At 44.0% G+C, this 24,169-nt stretch overlaps 1 protein-coding gene across 1 annotated transcript; it reads left to right on the top strand.

The window, feature by feature from the left end:
- Positions 1 to 470: 470 nt before the first annotated feature.
- LOC137886618 (centrosomal protein of 112 kDa-like) lies at positions 471 to 21,050 on the top strand (the record flags this gene model as incomplete). Its single annotated transcript, XM_068729147.1, has 5 exons — positions 471 to 612; positions 3,970 to 4,077; positions 8,603 to 8,785; positions 16,224 to 16,454; positions 20,992 to 21,050. Coding segments are annotated over exons 1-5 (713 nt in total), but the record flags the coding sequence as incomplete, so codon positions are not given.
- Between the last annotated feature and the right edge of the window lie 3,119 nt (positions 21,051 to 24,169).

The following is a 24,169-nucleotide window of genomic DNA, read 5'->3' on the forward strand; positions in this document are numbered from 1 at the left end:
AGACCGTCTTATGATGGCATCCCACCAGCGACAACGTCAAATTGGGCATATCTTCATCTTAATTTTGATCTCAACCACACACATGTACATTTTTTTGCGTGTTGCACGGTTGTGACATTATCGCGATGAAAGAAATCTGTCCACAGACAGAAATATGCTGGAAACATCTGGCAAAGTACTCAAATCTCTTCAGTTGTAGTTACTGCTAGAGTAGGTGTCACCAGGACCACACACACACGGACCTACAAGGTGAAACAATTGTAGGTCCGTGTGAAATCAGATTCAACTATTCTATACGTTTCTACATCCATCTCTCTATTTTCTCGCTTTCTTTACTTCCTTCCCGAAAGCATTTTCAAACTACTGTTTTGAAAAGTTCTTGACAAAGCGTTTCTGTATTTCTTCATATATTCCTTCTTTTGTGTGTGTGTGTGTGTGTGTGTGTGTGTGTGTGTGTGTGTGTGTTTGGTTTGAAGGGAGATGGAGAGCCAGCTGGACAGAGCCAGAGAGAGCCAAAGGCAGCAGATCCAGCAGGCAGACACGGCGCTGGAGCAGTTCAAGAAGCAGGTGGAGCTCAGCTCTGAGAAGACCTACGCTGACATGAAACTCCAGGTCTGATACACACAAAGGCATAAGTAGCATGTTAGCTAACACAAAGTGATATCCATGCACGCACACCTGTTTTCTATCACACGTATGTCTGCATGCTGTACATCAGTCTCTAATATGAATGCACATTAGCATGTGTTTGGTTTCCCCGTTGTGTGCCAGATACAGATGCACTTTTCCCCTGCTCTCTTTCATGTTTGCCTCACCGCAAAGGGAGTGAGCTGTTTGACAAGCAGTAACCAAGACAATGCACACACACACATTTTTTGTGGTTGCAGAGACACAGCCTGACCACAGATGCAACAGGGCGCCACGCTGGCTGCGCTTGAATTCCTCCGTGTGTCTCCCTTCCCTCCCGCTTCTCCTTCATCAGTTCCTATACCGAAAAACACACAAAACAAATGAATTATCAAACCCCCCCCCAGGCCATTTTTTTCACTCATTTAGTCATCCACAATGAATGCCGTGATTTTAGAATCCTGCTCATTAAGCGGGTTCGTTCATTTCTCTGCCGTCGCACGTTGACCTCACTTCCTCATCAGTGGGCGGGACGTGGGATGGTCGGGTTTCGATGGAGGACGGGTCACTTGCTTTAAGCAGCCAGACTAATTTGTACGTCAGGCCCGGCTCTCGCGCTCAGCGCTCCGCACCGCGTGGGCTGCTGCTTATTGGGAGAGCTCTCCAATCGATGCATACGCCGCTGTAAACTTCTGATGCTGTCTTACAACACATTTTGGCTATAGGCGTTTTTGTAGCTAGTGTGCCGTATTGACGAGGCTGCGCTGAGTCCTGAATGTTTTTAAAGGGCTGCATGTTAGGGAGATTAGCAAGTTTTAGTCACAGATTAGTGAAGTTTTTCAGCAAATCGGTGTGTTGTAGTGTAAGAAAACGTTGATGCGTGAGCGTCGATTATGCATGATTGTTTGTGGGCACACACAGCAACCTTTATTCCCCCAGAGTGAATTTAAAATGTTTGTCGTATTGACGAGAGACGAGATGTGCTGCTTGCATCTGAACCCTAAAGAAGGCAGAGAAGACACCCAGAAGACTGAGATGTCCTTTGCCACAAAACACTGTGTTCAAGATCAAGGAAAAAAAAGTACACTAACAAAAACGTGTTATTGACAGACAGAACTTTGGTCCGCTTTCTTGGTTGTTTCTGCTTCTTGAACACACGTTTTGTTTTTTTTACAGGGTGGGAAGTGATATCATCTTCTCTCGATGCTTGGAAAATGTCTGTAGTGCTGTAATTTCCCTCATCTTTCTCCTCCTCTTTTCTCCTGTTTTCATTTTTCCGTCTCATGCTCGTTCCCTCTTTTCCCATCGCGCCCCTGGCATCCCAATCTCCAATCTGACTTTATCCTCAGCCCACATCAAAGCCGAAGAGAGCAGCAGTCTCTTCTGCATCCCTGTCATCCTCCCACCCTTCCTCGCTCCATTACATTTTCCTGCAAAAGGCTTTAATGTCGTTGAAGTTTATTTTACTCTCTCTTTTTATTCTTCCATCTTTCCTCTCTTCATCCTCTCTGTCTGCAGACGGTGTTGTATCTAAATGGGTTATCTCTCTCCCTCTCTCTGTCTTCCTCTCCTTTTAAAATCTGTTTCCCGCTTTAAGACGACTCTTAAAGGAAAAATCTGCCCTATTTTGCATTGGAAAGAAGAAGCGCCACACGGAATCAAATCTCTGTTGAGTGCTTCGTTCAAAGGAGGCTTCAGCATTTTAAATGGATTAATCAAAAACCATTTAGCATTTTCTGAGCGGTACACACAGCGTAGCCCAGATACAGAGGCGTTTCACCAAATTACATTTCCAATTGTTTTGATTATCGTCACCTGAACAGAAAATATGAAAGTGGCAGGCTGCAAGGAAGTGGATTTAAGATAAATATTATCAAATGCATTATTATTTTTTCAGAAAAAGTTTCAGAAAAGTCCTCAGAGGCAGAAGCATGTCTTTTACGCGAGCCTTTGAGTTTTCTTGCATCTGTGAATATTGAAATGTTTATGTGAACTACTGTATTACATATTTAATGTTAATTATAATATCATACTTTGATGAATAGCTCAATATATTGATGTGCTTTTATAATAATATGATTACGATAAGATCACACGTAATTAATGCCATCCTTCCGATGGCATTAATATCAAATTGAATAGAAACATTTTACGCCGGCATCACTCTGCTGCAGATGCATGATGGTGTTTTGCAGGTTCTGCATGTGTTAGATGTATTGTTATGTGCTCTTATTATGAGTGCATCAACTGTAAGTGATGGAAAAATACTGAGCAGAATTCTGAACAAAAATGTATGTTCACTCTCCTGAAATGTGAGACTTTGAGTCACATATTATGTGGGGTTTACAGCAATGTAAACCCCACATTAAAATATTTAAATATGAACAGCCCTCCCTGTTAAAACGCTTTCCCTGCATCAAGACTAAAGCGTGGTTTATGCTTGGGTGCATCCCAGAGGGCTGCAAGTGTCCGCACGGCTAAAGTTGCGTCACACCATCAGACAGAGCTTTGAGGAGCTTGAGGATGTGGGTTTGCCGTGTGGAGAAACCCGCATGGAGTATCAAATCTATCAAATTCCTCTAATATTAGGTAGTCTGGTCAAGGTTGACTTATTTCCCTAAATATCTCTGCATCCTGTTCGCCAATACGGAGCTAAGAATCATTCCCGAGCAGGCTGATTGGTCCATGGCAGCCAAACTCTAGCGGATCCTTATGAATTACTGATATTATATCCTCTGACCGGCTCGTGGGTGGGTCATTGTCATCTAAGGCATAGTTGAAGACTGCACAAAGATTAGGTGTAAAGTCTGTCACAAAGAACATATGACATTTGCAGGGCAATCCAGTTGTTTTTTAAAGATGTAATGGTTTCCTCTCGTTTGCTTTTGGGGCTGTTAACTGCTCTGCCTGAGTCCGCTTTGCAAAATTAAGATCATTAAAAAAATCCCTTTTCATTTGTGCCACTCTTTGAGCCTCACCTGGAGCATCATCAGGGTTCTGGTCAAATGTTTGAAATGCCCCTGCCACTTGTTCTGCATGGGGAACCTCAGCCCCAGACCTTGGGTGTCTTATTTTAGATATTTGACTGTGCTCTCCTCAATTGAAAGGCAAGTAGACGACTCGCCTGACACCCAATCTCATAATATCTTCCACTACTGGTTGTTTTATGCTCATGTTCTAGTCTCTTTATATCATTGTCCAATTGTTTCTGTTTTTTAAAATAATTTCCTATTTCATTTCATCTTTATTTCAATGCATTTACACAAACGTCTTACAATTTATGTATCTGAAAGTTTAATTTTTTTTTTTTGTTTTTTGCTTTTATTCTTCTCATGCCTCCAGATGGAGAAGGTGGAGGAGGACCTGATCCGCTCCAAGTCCCTCAGGGAGAACCAGGCCAAAGAGTTCTCACAGCAGCTCGACGCTCTCCGGCAGAAATACGAGCAGCAGGTCTGTACGAGTCTCTAAGTTTCTGTCCATCTGTCTACAGTGTGTTTGTCAACCTAAACCTGCACGTGTGAAACGTTCTCTTGCTCCTCGCCTCGTGATGAAGCCAGTGGAAAGAATTCTCCTCTTGCTTCTCTCATCACCACATTGTTATATCTTTTCTTTGGGCAGCTGGAGCCAACCAAAGGGGACTGACATTCATTTTGTTATTCCTCCACATCTGTTCCACCTGATTAATTTCTCATGATAAGGGACACGCTTTCGATTAAGCTTGGATTGCAGCTCAATAAATATCCTAAACGTTGCCAATTGAAAACTAATGCAATCTGCATAGCAGACACTTGGGCCCCTTATCGTCGCATCTCTGTCACTCTTCTTCGATTAGGAGTCTAGAAACCGTTTTTTCGCTTCTCATTGAAATCCAGCTTGCTGATAGGAGGACTTCTCTTATACGGCCTCGGATTCAATTAAACCACAGAAATGGATAATATCGGAGGCAGCCAGTCTCATTGTAACAAAGTTTATCTTTCTATTACTTACATTTCACTTTAACCTCAGCGGGCAGCCAGTGGGGTTTTGTATCTCTGACTGTATACTTTAACGATGTCATTGATGTTTTAGCCTTAAAGAACGTGTCCTCTAACCTACAATCTAATCTTCCCTCTTAAGGCCGTGTTTAGAAAGTGTTAAAAGATGCAGAAGGTGGCTTCAAATGTCTTCACAATCTGGTGTACTTCAATCAGGAGTACAACATCAGGCAAAATAATCCAGATTGTTATTCAGGCATAATCATTCAGCCATGCATAACAACTAATAATTGATAAGACATTCATTTATCCCGAGATTGCCATCAAATAATAAATCATTTAATTTCTTTTATTATTCCTTTAAATGAAGAAGATTTAAAAGACTACAGCACTAACTCGTGTTTGTTTCCCATCTGTATCCGCGGCACGATTCATTTCCAGCACTCAACCTGTGTGTTAATCGGCATGCTAGCACTCATCTCCAGCACGGATGAAGTTTACGCCGCGTGTAATTTGCTGTAGATTTGCCGTAGAAGGATAGAAAGCCAGTGTTATTTCCAAGGAGTAGAGAAATGGTTGCTCGTTATTGATTTGCGCCATGACTGAACACTTTGTGTTTGTAAATCACACTTTCAAAAGATTCAAATAGGATTTTTGTATCCACCAAAAACTAATTTAACTGGGGAAAGTGGGAAATGCCTTTTTTTTGTTGTTATTTCTGCAATCATACTGTATATAGTCATAGAAATCAGACAATGCCGCTTAAACCTTTAAACAGATTGTACGTATATCCAAGACATTTTCATGCCTCTAAAATGATCCAGTGACGGATAAATTATCAGTGTTTTGAGTGCCAGCTCCAGCATATTGCTCTGAAGGTATCATGAATTCCATCTCATGTGAAAAACAGGTAAGTAATCAAAGGCGTTGCAGAAAAAAAACCTGAAGCGACTCTTATCATCTGCTGCTTCAGAGTGTGGGGGTGCAGTTGACAGTTGAAGCCAGCTACACAGGGTTAGCAGCTCGTCAGACAGCCTTTTGTCTTGAAGATAAAAAACACACAAAGACAAAAAGGCCTGTCGTCGTGATGATGTTGATGCGAGCGCTGGTGACATTAGCTACACAGTTAGAAGGGTAGAGAAAGAAAGAGGACATTTTTTTCTGTACACACGTGTGAAGACGTGTGATTATTCATGAGTTACTGCGAGCACAATTGTTTTGTGTGTGTGTGTGTGTGTGTGTGTGTGTGTGTGTGTGTGTGTGTATGTGTGCATGCATTCTTTAACTGTGCACACACACACAGAAGCGTGACCACGGGTACTTTGTGTGCTACCCACCCATGTGTCTGTGCATTGTGTCTCCGCTCCACAGAGATTGGTGTCACACGATTGCAGGAGGTCAAGTTTGTCCATTCAGATGCTCACAAAGGAACATTCCCTCAAGGGCGACTTCAATCAGACGTTAAAAAAAAAAAGGGGGGAGCTATGTATGAAGGAGTTGTTTTCCAGCCGGCCCTGTTTGCAGCCGGACGTCATGGCGTCCTCGTGACGCTGGAGTGACGTGGTGAGGTCAGATGTTAAAGGAGAGCAGATACTAAAGGAGTCTATAGTTTATAGACGTGCAAGTGTGTGGACGAACTGTATGAAGAGATAAATACTTATGTCCAGCGCCGCTCACTGGCCATCTTCAGTTCAGATCTTACAGTGAGGAGTGAGAGGCTCGTCTTTCTTCCGTCTCTCCCGTCCTTCCCACACCCACCCCAGCCTCCCCTGCTGAGACCAGCTTCTGTTCAACCCTTCTCTTTCCTCCTCCTTCCCAAACATTTCAGATATCCCCCCCCAGGGGCTTGAAAGAAGCCCATTACCTCACTGTCCTGTCTCAATGCGCGCACACACAACCATGTGAGGCCGGTCTGACAGGAGTCGTGCTGTGCAGTAACACCCGGCCCACTCTGTATCGGTGGCACCAAGCTGTGCTGTAACCGACTCAGTCTTCCCTCTTAAACGCCACGTCGGCCCCTTTAAGAACCGCAGCACCCAGCATCCTCTGCTGCACGCTGGCGCTACGTGATGTCACAACCAGGCTCCTTGCTGGGTCTGCTCTCTGTCATCTCTTCTCCGTCTTTTTTTTTCTTTTTAGCTGTTTTTCTCACAACGGATCTATCTTGCCCAATTCTTCGTCATCCTCTTTTCACCTCAGATCCCTTCTCTTCCCCTCCCCCCCCCATGACCCGAGACTCTGAACCGGAGCGAACAGTAAGCCACGATGTCCTGCAGCATGTCCTGCTGTCCTGCTGGGGAGTTCCCGAAGCCACTGCCTGCTTGTCAGTCAGCTGTGAACTTGTGCTGCTGTATGAATCTGACTATCCCTGTGGGACAACGTATTCTGTCTGTGGATCTCATCTGTTAAGGAAAAAGGAAGTCTGTGGAATGCAACGTAGACAACATCAGCGTCGCCAGTGGCAGCACGTGGAAGATGCTGCCCACATCCTACATAGTGTTTGTTTAATGGAGCTCTGTAGTTTTCTACTATGAACTGGAGAAAATGGGAATGTGTGAGGTAGTTTGAGGGTGTGTGTCTCTTTTAATGCCATTAACTGAGCCGCAGAGATAAAATACATTTTTATCCAGTTATAATTCTTCCCATTGCTCTTTTCAAAGCTCTCTCCAAACCCGAGGGGTGGATTCTTGACTGCCAAAATGAAGTGTCTATTGTGGCCTTCCTCTCAGTGCTGGGGGACGAGATCCGGCTTCCTGTAGATAGCCGCTCATTCATCACCTGCTCTGAATAGCGCGCAACGTCCTGAAGATAGGGCCGTGGGTGTAGCAGGGGCCGAGGATCTCCGCTTCTCTGGCAGGCCAGGTAGGGTGCCGTCAAGCACAATGTGCGGGGGATTAGCTTCAAAGCGGGGAAGCGAATGGGCCCCAGGCCGCCTGCTGTCCTTTCAAGACTCCGGCTGGGGCTGCACGGCGGGATGGTGTGGGGGTCACTGGTTCCCCCCCCCCCACCATGGGAAGGGAACAGAGCCTGGGAAAGGCTTGGGAGGGGGGCTTGGTGCTGGGAGCTCTGCTGCCAAGGCTCACCTCTCAGCAGGTGACTCCATGCTGGAATACACACTTGCTTCAGCTGCCAGGACAATTAAGCCCTGAGAAATTGGGGCTTTGTGTCCCATTAAAAGTGTTATATTTTCCTCTACTGTATTGTGTGTAGCTGGTTGTAACTCCAGTGAGACTGAAGTCTACTCCATGTTTACACTGCAAGTCTTCTTGTTGATTCATTAGCACATGAATCCCAATGATAGCAGCCTGCTAATTGTTGCTTGAGCATAATCCCATTTATAGAAAACATGAAAATTAGATATTGGTTAATTAATGAAATGAATGGATGTTAAATTGGTTAAATTAATGCTGAGATTATAATTACAGGTAAAAGCAGTATCAAGAACCTTTCAGCATCTTCTCGGTTCTCCTCAAAGTTTTCGGCTATCCTTGCCTCTCTTTTTGGGTTTTTTCCCGATTTGGGTTTATAATGATCATCGTAGTCATCGCCTAAGCCGATTTTCGCATGCTGTCAGGCGCATAGCATGGGGCACTGGGTAGATGCTGCTGCCAGATGGCTAACCCCTACCAGCTTGCATGCGTAGCCCAAGCTAGCTGCTCTTTTATATGCCGATGGCAGAATAGGGCGAGGGGGGACAGATTTGAAGAGAGAGAGAGAGGAGTGGGACATTGAGGGCTGGTCTGTACAATTGGCAGGAGAAGGTGGGAGGGCGGGTGGAGCGAGCCAGATGTAAACACCTCACTTCATGTCTGACAACGTGAGGAATCGGAGAAACTTTTCTCGCTTTTTCACCCCAAATTGTTAGGGTGTTCTAGGTTTTAAGGAATCGGACGAAGAAAAGGATGAATGGATAGGTGGATGGACAAGTTGTCATGACGACAGGATTGCTCCGAGTATGTGTTGGCTGATGAAGTCTCTCTTTTGCCTGCTTGTCCAATCAGATGGCTGAGCAGCGCAAGCAGCACGAGCAGGAGAGGACGCGGCTACAGCAGCAGCACAGCGCGGAAAAGGACAGCCTGGTCCAGGAGCGCCAGTGGGAGGTGAGCAGCCTGGAGAGGCAGGCCAGGGCAGCCCTGCAACAGCACCAACAGCACACCCAGGAGTGGAGGAAGCGCGATGCCCAGGTAGGGGGTCTCCACTGATCCACGTTTGCACACACACACACATACATGCTGACCCGCCGCTCTCCCGTGGACAACCATTTTGTATTTTGCCCATTGACGGTTTCCTGGGGTTTCAAAAGCACAGCGGGTTAAGACACTTTTCTTTTAACTTGAAGCAACACAGATATTGGGTTGAATCGATAGCTTTGTATCTGGTGCAAGCGTACGGAAGATTTTTAGATATTGGTATTTGAATAAAATTACATTTTATTTGGGCTAAAACATTACGCATTAAAAAAAAAAGTTTTTAAAAATGAAATAAACAAAGAAAAAAAAAATCACGCGGACCCAACTTCCACCGCTGTCCTAATGCTTTGCTTTTTTAAATAATTTTTTTTAGCGCCGCAGGGTTTCGTGATAGAAGTGTAAGGACTTGAGATCCAGAAACCACAGGTAGCCGGATGAAGGAGAAGAAATCTGTTCTGTTCTTTTATTACAAAACCCTGAGTTGAATTTCTCTATTATTTTCCGCTGTACGACCAGCGACAAGCGCCCTCTACTCCCACCGAAGTGTATCTCCGCGTGGCATTCTCGTCTCACCGCAGGTAGCCCTCTCCCTCCAGAAAAACACTGGTTATTCTTATATTCTTAAGAATATTCAGTTATATTCACTTAAGTTATTCTTACACTCTTATTTCAGCGTTGACGGCCACAGTGACTGTTTTGACATTTGGGTCTATATTCATGGACATCCCTGACACCTTCTCATGCCCCCTCGCTCAGCCTTCGCCTCCCTCCAGCCTGGGCTAGCTTGGAGCTCTGTGGGAAGCCGTTTGACAAACCAGCCCCCAACGGGGGATGTGTTCGACTCTTCCTGATGAAATGGACATTGTCAGCATGCAGACAATTTTGTTTATTAGCCGTTAAGTGGAGATAGGGATCCAAATCCGACCTTACGTTCACAATTTTTTTTTCTTTTCGTTATCACAAAGTATAATATTTACGGCAAAGGGCTGTTTAAGAGATGAATTACGTTTACCACTAATAACAACAATTACGGTTTTTCCTTGAAAAGGTGTTTACCAACACTATATCTAAAGTGTCATTTTTATATAATTTTTTCTCGTAAAATGCAGCAATATTTGACTACTTAAGAGTCTCCCTAAGTTGCAAATTGTAATAATTTTGTCTTAAATGTTTGGTTTTTTTTGTCAATTTTAGGTGTTAACAATGAAACTAGAAGGGATGCTTCCACGAAGATTCAAAACGACCCCCTGTTGCTAGCTCAAATGTGAAAATATTCTTTCTTACATTCGTTGGTCAGCTCTGTTACTCAAGTCGTACCAGTATACTACTATACTAGCTCGCTTGTGTCACAGCACTCTAAATCGACTTTAAAAAGCTAGAAACTTTTTTTTTTCCCTTTTTCATTCCAACTCAAATGTTCCCATGTCTAATATTTTTGGAAAATGTATTTCACAGCACTCATGACACCAGCTGGTGTGTTTGGGTTTCTGGAAATGCCGTCACAACAGGACATTTCTGCTGATAACACGCTGTCCTACTCGTGTCAAAATGACGTGTCGTCTGACAAATCTTAGGATCTCGGGAGGTGACGGAAAACAAACTTCCCCCAGTGCTCATCTCGTATTCTCAGTTCCTGTTTGCTCGCGCAGCATGTTGAGCAGAGATCAGACGCCTGCCTAATGTCAGATGTTAAATCAAGATTTTCACTCAGGCCTTGGACGGGATTGTGAGGATTCTGAAAGTGGTGGCAATGTGAGCTGGTTTGACTTCCTGTGTGAGCACTGTTCTATGGATGTGCTGTTAAAATGACAAGAAGCTGACACTCCGGCAGCAGATATGTATTAAAGATGAGGGTTTTTTTACACTAAACACTTTTGCATTACCAAAAGTTGTTTACCCCTTAAGAACTGGGTCCTGTCACCCTGATAGCCATGTGGCCCCTCGCTGGCAGCCTTTCTAAACCGTCACACAGGGCTGTGGAAGTTTATGAAAACATGAATGGAGCTTTGAAAAAGAACATTTTCAGATTCCTGTAAAGCAAATGCCACGACTTCATTTCTTCTTTTATATCGCTTGTGCTTCTGGGAGGAAGCAGGACCTTTCAGAACACACTCCCACCACATGGGTCAGATGGACAATATCTTCTCATCAAGGGACATGTCGGCAACAGACGACCTCAATGCCTGCTGTGGCGATTGAACCCAGGCCTCATTATTTCTGCCGACATCCGTCTCACACTTTCTCTCAGTCTTCCTGGAATCGTCGCAGGGACAGTTGCAGCTCGGAAGTTGGCAAAGTGAACAGCAAATGTCAGTCACACGCTCGCAGGATGAGTAACACCCACTCATCCCCTTGATGTGGTGGGACACTAATATATATATATATATATATATAGCATTCCTGACTCTTGTGTTTGAGGAGGAGAGCCAGTGAGTCGTAGCAGCGATTGGAAGGAAGAGTTTGGGAAAAAAAGAAGAAGAAGAAAAGAAAACGTGGACAGGTTGTCCTCATATCCAAAATACTCTGGCTTCACCCACGATGGAGCCCGCTACACATTATTCAGGCTATATGACCCATCTGCTGTGTACATGGGGCTTCTATTCATCAACATTCCCACTTTTAAGTTATCTTTTCTTTTGCCTTTTTGTGCTTTAAATGTTACACGTTGTGAATCAAAGAATCAGAATTAAGCCGCTGGATTCGAGACCTGTTGTGTGGTTGGCATCCCACCGACTCAGGGGATTAACTCTCCATTCCCAGCCTTGTGGAACCACATGTTCTCCTAAAAGAATAAAAGTATTTGTAAAACCGTGTTTTAAAAAAATACCAGAGTATGAAAGGAAGCTTTCATTCATCTGTCTGTCCAGGATGATGAAATGTCTTCTTGCTGGTTAAACATGTTTGCCGACAGCCACTTCTGTGCTGCTCTGTCAGCTGATCAATGCCTCCCCCCCCCCCCCAGAGGACGAGGGATCCATCACTGGTACTCTCTCTAACACGCCCCAGTCCTGGTGTAGAGGCCTTTCTTTATTCGCCTCCCCACTACACACATTGTGATGAAATCCTCCACCCATGGAGTGTTATGAATATATTTAAAACAGGCATCCTTGAAACTGTTGTTGGACTTATTTCATATTCTCTATAAACTTAAGCAATTTTGGAGAATGTAAAGATGTGTTGTATTACATAATAAAATAAAACAATTTAACATATTTTGCTATTTTTCTCACTCTCAATTGTTGAATAATATATAACAAACTAGGACAGGCATTATAAATTGATTTGAAGCCTTGTGTTTTTTTGTTGTTGTTGCAAACAACAGAATTGTTTGTTCAATGCAAATATCCATCATTCATATTTTTCCCACCGGCTCCTCCTCAAACCTAGGTATTATTTTTCCAGGCTAATTATTTATTTTTCTAAAGGAACGTGCGCTGCCATCTGGACTTCAAACAGCATTGGAGAGAGCGCGAGCCTTGTGAGGTCTTTCTTCTGGGCCGTGACGGACTAAATAATGATGCTGTCAATGTTTCAAAGCCTTTCAATCCCAAGTACGTGATTAAGATGTGTCAAATGAAGAGGGTGATGACAGACTGAGTTAAGCCGAGCTAAGGGGAAGTCAGATGAAGCAAACCAGGCAGGCGGCTGGAACCAGTGTGCACATCGATTGTCTCAGCGCTTGTGTTTCGCCATTTACCGAATGATTGGTCCCCGAGATCCGGTATCGTCAAGTGGATCCCGTCTTGTCGCTCAATGATGTCCAGTAGCGGATCTCTCACTGAGCTGTGTTGTCACTGGGTTTGTGATTCTTTGATTGATTTCATCATCATCATCTTCCCATGCGCTGTGCATGTTGGAACCTAGCTGCTTTTTCGATTGATCATGGGCGAAGTCATCAGTGACTCATGATGCTCTGTGAAGAGCTGAGTGTTGCAGCGTGTTCTCTCTCGAACCATGAAGACATGTAGTATGTGCATACATCACGTTGGATCTCTGCCACATGCATTTTTATCTGGTAGTAAAACATTCATTGTGACACTCTTACCTATGAGCATGAGGGCCAGATTAATAAAGGATAAGTTAAGGAAATGTTTTGTGAACAGATAATGAAGAAAAAAATGTGTTAAAGGAATAATTTATGGGTAATATGCTTATTTGCTTTCTTCACTGAGACTGGATTAGAAGACACCACTCTGATCTCACTACACCTGTGCATCAACTGTGGCGCTAGATGCAGGAGGTGATTAGCTTAGCTTAGCTTAGCATAAAGACTGGAAAGCAGGGAGACACGGCTTTCCTGGATTTCTCCAAAACTCAGAAATATGCCGACCAGCGCCTCTGAATTTGTTGAATATTGTTTGTTTAATCCACACACAAACTGAGCTCCACTGTTACTGCACAGACCTGGGAGTGGTATCATCCAACTATCAGTAGAAGGTAAATAATAGTATTTCCCAAAATGTCTATTTCTTTAGAATTCTAAACTTCTCAAAGTAGAAAAAGGTCTAGAAATAAATTAGGTTTATAGCATAGGTCAACAAAGTTTAAGCTAAAGGTGTTTCCACCTGTCGTGCTAATGCAAACTTTATTTTCTCTTAGCAGTCATTTGAGTTGTCACGGCAGGAATAGCACATATGCAACTACTGTAATAAGATTAATGGCTGTGCTCCATTTAGGTGCGCCTGTGAGCCGTGTCAGTAAGCCAACGTGCACAATACCGGGCCTGGCACTGACATGCAAGATGGAACACAGCTATTATAAATGTCATTAGTTGCGCCGGTGTTTGCCAAGTCATAATATCTGCTGTGAGAAAGCTTGTAGCCTGTTCATAGTTATAGCAAGTTCATGAAATACTTTTTTTTTAAATGGGAAAACATATCACTTTCCTCTTATGTTATTACATCCTTAATGTCTAACGGTAATCCACAAAGTAGAATAATTAGTACATTAAGACTAATGTTAAAGATTGAGCCCTTTTTCCCCTCTTCATTTTTCTGTTTGATCAGAAAGGACTCTGAAGCGGTAAAGAAGGTCCTTCTTTTATAGAAACACTCTTCACCAAATCATAATTGGTATTCTTCCTACAGTGGAAGATTGCATATTGTAGAATGGCGATAGGAGTGGCAGCTTTGTTGTAGTTGCAGTCAAACAAAGTTACAACACCTCTAGTTTTGTTCCCAGCACACCCTTAGGTGCTGCCTAAACAATTTCCATATTTCAGTTCTTCAAGGAGCACGTGGGTTAAATGTCTGTGCAACAAGTCACATTATAAGCGCCATGGAGTAGTTTTTAACTGCTGTTTCTCACAATATTTTAGCTCTAAAGATCCACAGTAGAGGAGGAAGTCTTATAGCGTCTCATCTACATTTGACTTTGTGTCGTTTTCCTCTTGATTGAAACATAGAAAGTCCGTTATCTAGCGTTCTGTTGTTCTCCCCAGTCCTTTCATGTGACACTCCTATTGTCGCAGAGAGCCGCTTCGTCACAAAGCTCGTCAACCCGCATGCTAACGCGTGTCCCGTTGGATGTGGCTGTGCTCACATTCTTACAAAGGAGACGCGCTCTTTTGGCCTCTGAAGTGTCATTGCCAGTGCCTCTCTTCTGAGATTATACTCTAACTTATTAAAAGAGTTTTTGGAAGGCAGATCACCGACATTTGTTAAAGAGGGAATTATACATTAAAGATTCTCCAGGGCTCAGATCCTATTGCTGCGTGCCCTTGAAGGCACAAACGGAGCAGTGAGACGGGTAATGCTGAGAGACAGAGGAGTGGGACATACAGATAGAGGATTGCATGTGTTTGTTTTGCTTTTGCCTCATATTCTCTCTGAATGTGCTGCATGACATTGTACGTGTGTGTGTGTGTGTGTGTGTGCTGTGTGTGTGTGTGTGTGTGTGTGTGTGTGTGTGTGTGTGTGTGTGTGTGTGTGTGTGTGCGTGCGTGCGTGCGTGCGTGCGTGCGTGCGTGCGTGCGTGCGTGCGTGCGTGGCAGCTCGACCATGTGTGGCTGTTTATAGTGTGTGCACGAGTGGATCTGGCTGTGTCATACTCTCTCCAACACTGGCACACACAGAGCCACAGCATCTGCCTGTTTTTGTGACACTCCTTTGAAGTCTCTTTGATTCTCCCCAGTGCCCGCTAAAAAAGACTTCAGGCACTTTCTGTCTGATTGCCTTAACATGGCGTTGTCCTTGGATGCCCAGGCTTTTGGGGGGGGGGGGGCAGGAGGCAGAGCACAGGGTGCGAACCTAAGTAAGAAATAAACCAAGTAAACCAAGGAGAGTAATGAGGATGTGCAATAGCTTGGGGAATATGTGCAATATAGGTAGGGAAGGGTGTAACACAGCAACTGCAATGCATCTTAGAGCCACCTGCACTTCACTCCGATGCTGTCTTGATTATTGCTTGTTGTACATTTTAGAGAATGATCATATTATACCGATGAATGTAAAATGTGTGGTCATGTATTACAAAGTGGCTGTTTGAGGACAGTGGACATGTGAGTATAAAATAGATGGCCCTTGTCCTCATACTGAAGCCTAACATTTAAAATAATGTGAAATTTACATTAAGAAAGAACTTCTTTCAGTTTTGAGCTTGCAAATGATCTTAATAATACCAGCTAAGTGATGCAGTTTTGTCAAAAACAATAAGCTTATCTTCTACTTTTTGGGCATTTTCTTTCCAAACTTTTGAGATGTAAGTTCATAGCATGTGTCAGACCGGTTCTTATTTCTGGTGTTTCTGAGGCTCTGGGGTTGGCCTTATTAGCATTCATACTGTGTAATGTTGACGCTCACTGGCAGCACTATTAAGAAGGCTCATCGGGGTAAAGTCGAGGCTGAGAAGTTTAAAAAGAGAGGTCAAGAGAGGGGTCACGCCATCGCAGCAGCCCCTACACAAACACACGGAGGAAAACAGAGGACATTTAAGCATGGTTGCAAAACTTTACAGTTGGATATATTTGTTTCTATATTTTCACCCCACAGGACACAGATTATACTTCTGTTTCTCTTGATTCCTCACATACTTGTCAGAGAACTTCCCAGCCAGTGATCCAGCCAGACCATTGATAAGACATGCGTCAGTGCCAGAGATGCATGAGGAAAGAATATAGGTGGCTGTTCTAATAAATAGTTTTCTTTGGTACATTATATGAACATATTTTGACATCAATCCATCTGGAGGAATAGATGATAAACAAAAATAGATTAAGTATGGTTCACTTCAGCCAAAACGACCATGGTAGCCTACATCATTACAATACATCTAAGTGTAAAACAAACACATTTCTGTCTACCAATTAAGACGGTATCTCTTCTCTCAACTGGAACATGAAATCTAAACCGAAGAGCATCTCAGAGCCACATGATATCTGCAGGACATTGGTTAACATCACTTACCTAAATTCTCTCTATCCATCTCTTTCCAGACGATTTCCGATTTGGAAGCCCAGCTGTCCGGTCTCCGCGATGACCTCCGAGGAGCCCACGCTCAGCACAAGCAACAGTTGGCTGAGATGGCGTTACTCCGGGAGGAGGACAAACGAGTGGCGTTCCTGGACAGAGAGGCGTCCCTGGACCGGCTGCGCTCTGACATGGAGCGCATCCGTGGCGATCTTGAGGAAAGCCACCAGCAGGAGAAGGATGCTGCTCAAGAGAAGGTGGGCGCAGGGAAGGAGGGAGAAGAGTCAGTTTCCAATAGGATGCTGTAAATCACGTTACGTCACTCGCTGGTGCCTGTGTGAATGAATGCCTATTTGAACAAAGGTTGCATGAAAAATGACACCTTCATTTGTTTGCTTGGGGTTCAACCTGTGCACGTGTCCTCTCAGCTGCACCCACAGTCTCACATTAAAGCATTAAGCATATTACTATTACTATGCATCCTTAAACAGATGGTTGAGTAAGGTCATGGTGCTGTCAGCATCGACGCTACATCTAAATCTTTTGGTTGACCCTCTTACCATCATGGGATGTACCGTTTTGACATGTACACGCTAGTTAGGGGATTGGATTTAAGCGTCGGCCACCGAGTGGAAACACAGCATTTCAGTAGAGCCAACGTCCAGCTTTGCTATCATAGTGAACCAGGAAGTACTTCAATTAAGAACTTCTGAGCTTTCCTCTCTTTCTTGCTCTCATTCTGTCTCATATTCGCTCCCCCTCGCCACGACAGAAACTGGACCCACGGCTGGGAAATCGCCCATAATCTTGTGCTGGTCTAGCAGGAAGCTGACCTAAGGTGGTTGATCAGAACCTAATCCCTCAGCAGGTCCCATCAAAGAGAGCATTTTTCATTAGACACCATCCCGCGCCAGCTGCGCAGCATTAGCCCCGGAATGCAGGGACCTCCAAAGCACCCAGTCGGCCATTTTGGCTCCATATGGCACACAGAACCAGGGGTACTGAAGGGAGAGAGATCCGAGGGAAAGAGTGTTCTTATTACAGGCTAATCCTCATTTGAAGAAATCACGCTATTTCTTATCGGTCCCGTTTTTTTTTTCCTTTTTGGATATGTGAAGGCTGTTTTGCAGCTAAAAGTTATTTATCTTTTTGGCTCCCTGTAAGTCCTCTCTCTCTCTCTCCCCTTTTTTTGTACGCAGGGGAAAAAATGACCCACAGTTGTCGGGAAATCTGGAGTGGATTCAAAGCAGTGATGCTGAATGTTGAACTTACACTGATAACACTATAAGCAATGTGCTGGTTTCAGTTTTTATGAAAGAGATTAATGATTTCTCCGTGCTTTTTTGTCAGCTGAAAGTGCACGCTTCTAAAAAAAAAAAAAAAAATCAACAAAGGTTGAACGTCTCGCTTCCCCCCCCTTTTTTTCTACTTTCTAATCTGTCTCCAAGTTTGACTTTCGGAATGGGCAGGGAAAAGTTTCACCACTTCGTAGCGCCCGTTTTTTTTCACGTTGGATTGAAGTCAGCCAGCTCTCAGATCCATATTGACTCGTTCGCCCTTTTTGTGTAAGCTGAAAATTTCTCATTCTTTTGATGCAGACAGAAATGCTGTCCTCTGCAGTCCACCATCCTCTTGGAAGCAGAGCCTGGGCAGGCCAGCTTTTCCTCCCTTTTATTTATTTCTTTTTCAACACATCTCCCAGATCCTGGAAAAAAGGCCGGAGAAATCCATTAAATCCATGAATGGATTCCCATCAAAGACGCATGCGTTTAAGGGAGAGACAGAGAGGGAGAGAGGGACACAGGGGGATGGGATGTGTTTTGGGAGTAGACAGTCCAAGCTGTTGGAATGAAATAATGAGAAACAGAATATCAGAGGAGATCAGACGTTCAGATAGTTCCATACATTTGAACTGCACCAAAAAGGAAAGGAGCAGAGAAGGAAAAGGTATGGAGGTAGGCTGAGTAGAAGGTGTGGGGGGGGTTTTAGTCTGGTTAGTCTGTGTGTGTGTGTGTGTGTGTGTGTGTGGGTGTGGGTGTGGGCTTGGGCGTGTTCGTGGATGACACTGAACGCACACAACCCCAGACCTCCCAATCTCCGTTCTCCACTGAGGGGCCTGTGAAGCTGCCTGTGTGCCTGATAAAGACGCTTCATCTCTGGGCTACAGTGAGCACGAATCCTGCCTCTCACCTAAACCACCTCCTTATCTAACCTTCTTATTTTTTCTCCACACCTCCACCCGTCCATCTCTCCCTGTCTTCACCCCGTGCCTTCAAGTTGTGGTACAGAACATTAAGATTTTTGTAGTTTTTAGTTACCAGAAGTCAGTGCTGGGCTTTGAGGAAGTGAGGGAATACCGTTTCTTAGCACACGTACATTTGTGAACACACGCACGCTTCTCTGTATTATGTCTGGCATACAAAACACAGGTCATATTTGCAATCATCTTGCTCGATAGGCAGTGTTTTATATGAGCTTACAGTTTGGTTAAAGGAGAAAAGGTCTTTGTGTTGGCCCTCTTCACCTCACACAGCTGTATCGTACTCCCTCCCTGCTTGTCAATACTAGAGATCTGAGATACTGTGAGACAAAAGTTCAAGGCCTCAGGTTTGATAGGAGATGAATAACGTCTGGAACTTTTCATATTTTCTCTCAGTCTGGAGAGCTTTTTCAACTGCTTGTGGAGATTAGATGTGCAAATTTTGCCTGATATGTTTGTGTGGACCGTGGTTTATGATTGTGTGTGTGTGTGTGTGTGTGTGTGTGTGTGTGTGTGTGTGTGTGTGTGTGTGTGTGTGTGTGTGTGTGTGTGTGTGCGTACGTACGTACGTAAAGTGCATCCCTACTTTCACTTCAGATCAAAGGGACGGGACATTTCATCAAACACTAACCAAGTGTGACAAAACCACCTGGAGGCAAACATCAGCCAATGAGAAAGCAGCTTTTTGGCATGCAGTAGCCAATTCCGAGCTCCCTGTGTCACAGCACCACCATCCCTCTGGCCATGTCCCATGTGACATGAAAGTGCTCGCTCTTTCCCTCACACGCACACACTAACAGGTGGAGGATTAGAAAGGTGAGGTAGGAAGGCCTCTTGTTTCGCAATTAGTCTCTTTATTTCATTAATTTTGCTTCAAGGAGGCAGTATATAGACATCCAAGAACTTGAGAAGTTCTTCCTAGAAAAGTTAGCTTACTCAGTGTATGACACAGTGTAGTAGTCAGTACAAGTCCCCTAGCTGGTGCTGGAGCTTTCTTTTGTGTATCTCCACTCATTATAAAATGCAGTTGTATAGAGCTTTCAGATTACCCGGCTTGTTTGACAGCCAGTGATTCTGTAGCATTCTGCTGATGCTCTTTCGTATCATTTGGCTGCAAACAGTTTCTACTAAGTAAGAATGAACTGTTAAATCTAATACACTTGGTTGATGTGCTTTTTATTACTTCAAAGCTACTAGTTCCCCGGCAACAAATCTGATCAAATGTGTGTTTTGGTGAGCATCGCTGGCCTTCTCTTATTTAATGTGTTGGATCCAGATGTTCCGTTTGCGTCTGGATTCAGTCGTGCTGGATAATATATCTAAGGTGATCATTTGTGAGCAGATTTTTGACTTCCAACTCAAATTTAGATTTCATCTGTGAGAGACTGTGATACAGCTGGAGAAGAGGATTGCAGTGGCAGTTTAGTACCTCAGCACGGGCACAGACTGCAGCCCTCATTTCAGTTCTTTGGCAACGGAAAAAATCATCTGTTTATAACTTTTGTTTTGTTTGTTCTGTGCACAAAGCTGACTAGGCAATCTTTTCATGTGGCCGGAGATCCGTCTGCTTTCACACTATTGGACCGAACCGTCTCTAAATGTGGTTTGACTGATTGGATCTTAATGTGTCTTCAATGTTGCATTCACATCCATATTTAGAGCTGTGCACGTGTGAACAGACCACCCAAGATGTTTTTTCCAAATTTTCACCGAGCACAGTGCCAGTCTTGGTCGCTCTGTGCCTCTTTGTTTCTGTGGATTTTGTTTGTGTGGATCTCTGCTCTTAGTCGGGTAACACCTCTGAGTAATACCTCTGTCATTGCTGATCACTTTATGTTTGTTTTTATCATCGACAAAAGGAGAATGTCCACAAGCAGTGATGATACAGTATCTACAAAGTATCTCTTGTAACTGAATGTCCTCCTAAAACGACAGAGAAGTCTTAACATTTAACTCAAAATATAAAAGTTAAACCAGGGATTTAATACAATGTTGTGGTGCACTCGTTAACATTTTCATAAACCATCCATATGACTCCATTCTTGTAGCTTCGGTCCTTGGTGCTCTCAGCCCTGGTGAGTGTACCGTTCTCTCTCTCAGCCAGAAGATGGTGGTACGAGGTTGTTGTCATTGTTGTCATCGTAGACACATCTTGCCTCTCTCTCTTGCCCGCCGTCGCTGCTGACTTATTAGGTTGGTTCTCTGCCATTTGGAGAGACACCAAATCACATTATTCAGTCGGTCATGGATTAGACGAGGAGAAGAGAGACGTAGACTGAGGGATGATCAAAGAGGGTCTGCATTCACCTCACACTAACGGACTAAACGGGAGACAAAGAGACGGGGGAGGCAGAGCGAGGGATCTGATTTTACGGGAGAAAGATGTACAGTTTAGGATGTTTCACGCAGTGCATTCAGATTATTGGTTCTATGTGTCTGCGGTTGGTATATGTTTACATCATAGCTGCTCCACAAATACACATTAAAGCATTGGTGTATGAACATAAGTTGTTTGTTTGTGTGCGTGTGCGCAGACCTATCAGAGCTCCTCGTTTCCTCAGTGCACCATCGGGCCCGGCGGCAGAGAGAGAGAGTGAGTCACCCAGCAGATGAAAGAGTCAAAGTAAAGGCTTTGCCGTCCCAAAAAAAACATCACACAGTTCCCTTGCTCACTTTTTGAAGTCATCCAAGAGGAGGGAGGGAAGCGACACACTTTCTCAATCGCATTAAAACATGGCGTCAAGCAGCTCCCATCTTGTTGCACGCTATAGATTACACTTTGGTTTGAAGTGGAGTTTTAAGTGGGACACCACGATATTGGGCTCTGTTTTTTTGGGTTAAGTTCCCTAATTCAACTCGGATTCATCCCACATCTGAAACATCAGGCAGACTTATTGATCAAAGTAGGGATGGAGGCATAAATAGACGGGAAGTGAGGTCTACCTATGCAGAAAGAGTTTTATCACAGTTCCATCAAAGTCCAACGACCAATTCAACATCTCCTCTTCACGGTCATCTTACGTTACCTTTGCCTATAATCTGTACACAGAAAGCATGGATGAAACACTTTTATTTTTGGTTTTAAAGAAACAAAGAAGAACAATCTGTGATTCTACAGGTGACTCTTCGCAGCCTCAAAGTAACTTCTCCTCCTGATCTTCTCATGTGGGATAGATGTTAAGCCCACTCGCGCTGATGGTAATGGATGTAATTGGTGTTCCGATACCGAGAACTGGCTGAGTGAGTTATCACTGAACATTCGGTATGTCGCGTGCCTGACGTATGTTTATCTGAGAATGCCTAGCTCGTGTGTGATGCATTATTTCTGTACTGTGTGTGTGTGTGTGTGTGTGTGTGTGTGTGTGTGTGTGTGTGTGTGTGTGTGTGTGTGTGTGTGTGTGTGTGTGTGTGTTGCGGCAGCACTGACAGTGAGGCAGCAGGGATTAAGAGAATCACTACTGACAGGCGGTGATGGCAAACTGTGAAATGGAAATAAAGTCTCTTGTCATTACAGCACCATCTCTCTGTGTCTCACACACAGATACACAGGCAACAGCAGAGCAAGACAGCAATGATTACAGACAAACGAGCAAATAACATCTCCCAGCTCTCCCTCGCTGGCAGATTGAACTCAAATTGTTTTGAGAGACATGCAGAGTGAACAGAGGATCGTTCTTGAACGCTTACAAATACTGCTGCCACTTAAAATGAAAGATTCTTTTTGAAATCATGTTTTTTTGGGGGGTTTTTTTGAGAAATGAACCCCACAAATCAGCTGCCGAGTGTGCAAAATATGGCGAGTTGTCTGCAGAATGAAACCACCAACATCCATTTAAAGAGCATGTTTCGTGACTCGCCGTCTCTTTAAAAACACCCCTGTCCTTTACATTACCACCTGTTAATCGGTCGTCACATTGTGTCCTTTCTATGTGTGGGGTGACGTCGTCCTTGTGTTGCGTCAGTTTTATATAGTGAGATGATTGGAAACATTTCGGAGAAAAATGCCATATGGAGGCAATATCCTGTCCAGTACTATATAATGCACTGAACAGATTCTGAAAGTCCTGGAAACAGGCACGCTGACTTTAACATACACAGAAGTTATCATGTGTTGGCCAGGCGGAAACCTCCAGCTCTGAAAAGTGAAGCCAATGCAGAAGCGTCTTAAAGTTTATAATAACCAGCAGGGGGCAACTGCTCTGGTTGCAAAAATGAGTCCGATTGTATAGAAGTCTATGAGAAAATGACCCGACTTCTCACTTGATTTGTTACCTCAGTAAACATTGTAAGCATGAGTTTATGGTCTCAATCTCTAGTTTCAGGTCTTCTTCAATACAGCATGGGGTTCATTTAGTAAATTATGGTCCATTTAGAGTAAAATAGAGCATAAAGCGGGATATGCTTAGGGCGGGGCTTACTGTGATGGACAGTTCATGACCACGGTGTTGTCCAGTCTGGGCGTTGTTTTCCTCTTACAACTTTAACCCTTTCAGTTTCTTCATTTTTGAAAAGTTAATTGTAATATTTTGGGCGCCTAAAAATGGCGTATTCTGCATTCGGTTGTACTTCTCCCTCTCGTGTCACTTCTGGTTGCGATATTGCGACGGCCAAAATGACGAAGTCAAGGCTTCAAAACGGCGTTCCACAAACCAGTGGGTGAGGTCACGGTGACTACGTCCACTTCTTATATACAGTCTGTGGTGTCGGCACGATTACTCTCATTGAGAAACGTTTACTTTAGTTTCTTCCTCCTTTAGCAACAATACAATGGTCCATTAGAGACAGTAGGACTCACTGCACACCTTGAGCAAATTTCACGTCCAAACAGCCACAGATCAAACGCTGGATGTGTGTTTGGCTTTCACGTGTCCTGTTTGTCCATTGTCTGTGTTTGAATATATGTGTGTGTGTGTGTGTGTGCGTGCGTGCGTGCGTGCGTGCGTGCGTGCGAGCGAGCGAGCGAGAGAGAGAGAGAAAGTTGTCACCCGTATTTTGCCTCTCCCATCAGTCCTTTCTTCAGTGTGTGTGTGTGTGTGTGTGTGTGTGTGTGTGTGTGTGTGTGTGTGTGTGTGTGTGTGTGTGTGTTGCCTGGTTCCCACTGCAGATTATTAATTAAGATCTGGTAAGCGGTGCATGCCTTGCCTTCAGATCCACTTCCACTCTCTTTAACGCACACACAAGTACCCTTACACACACGCACAAACACACACACACACACACACACTCGCACACACACTTCAAAGCAGCCGCACTCCACACAGCTAGGATTAAGAGGCGATTGAAGAGCCTGATACAGCCTCAAAGTGCCTTCAGCACAAAAATGCCTTTGGCAGGGCACAGGTAGTCTCTTTGAAAGTGCTCACACACACACACACACACACACACACACACACACACACACACACACACTGGCACACACATATGGCTTTTAATTTAGCTCTGATTTTCCCTTTGTATTTGTCACAGTCCTATTGGGTTATTTTTCTTGCATGTACTATCCATAACTTCATCTATTTTCCAGACATTTTTAAGACGTGTTTAGATGCTTTAGCTGTATAATGTATGATATTGTATAATGCTTCCTGCTAAATCCCCCTGAGTGACTGTAGGTAAAAAGAATAGGCTAGTAGCAAGCTCTTTATGTTTTTATGAAACATCTGAGCATGTCAATATGGCCATATGTTTCCATGAATACTCTAACATGTGTCATAT

Source organism: Cebidichthys violaceus, unplaced genomic scaffold, assembly GCF_023349555.1.
Source record: "Cebidichthys violaceus isolate CVI_PGR_0920_01 unplaced genomic scaffold, fCebVio1.0.p SCAF_445, whole genome shotgun sequence".
Taxonomy (NCBI): Eukaryota; Metazoa; Chordata; class Actinopteri; order Perciformes; family Stichaeidae; genus Cebidichthys; species Cebidichthys violaceus.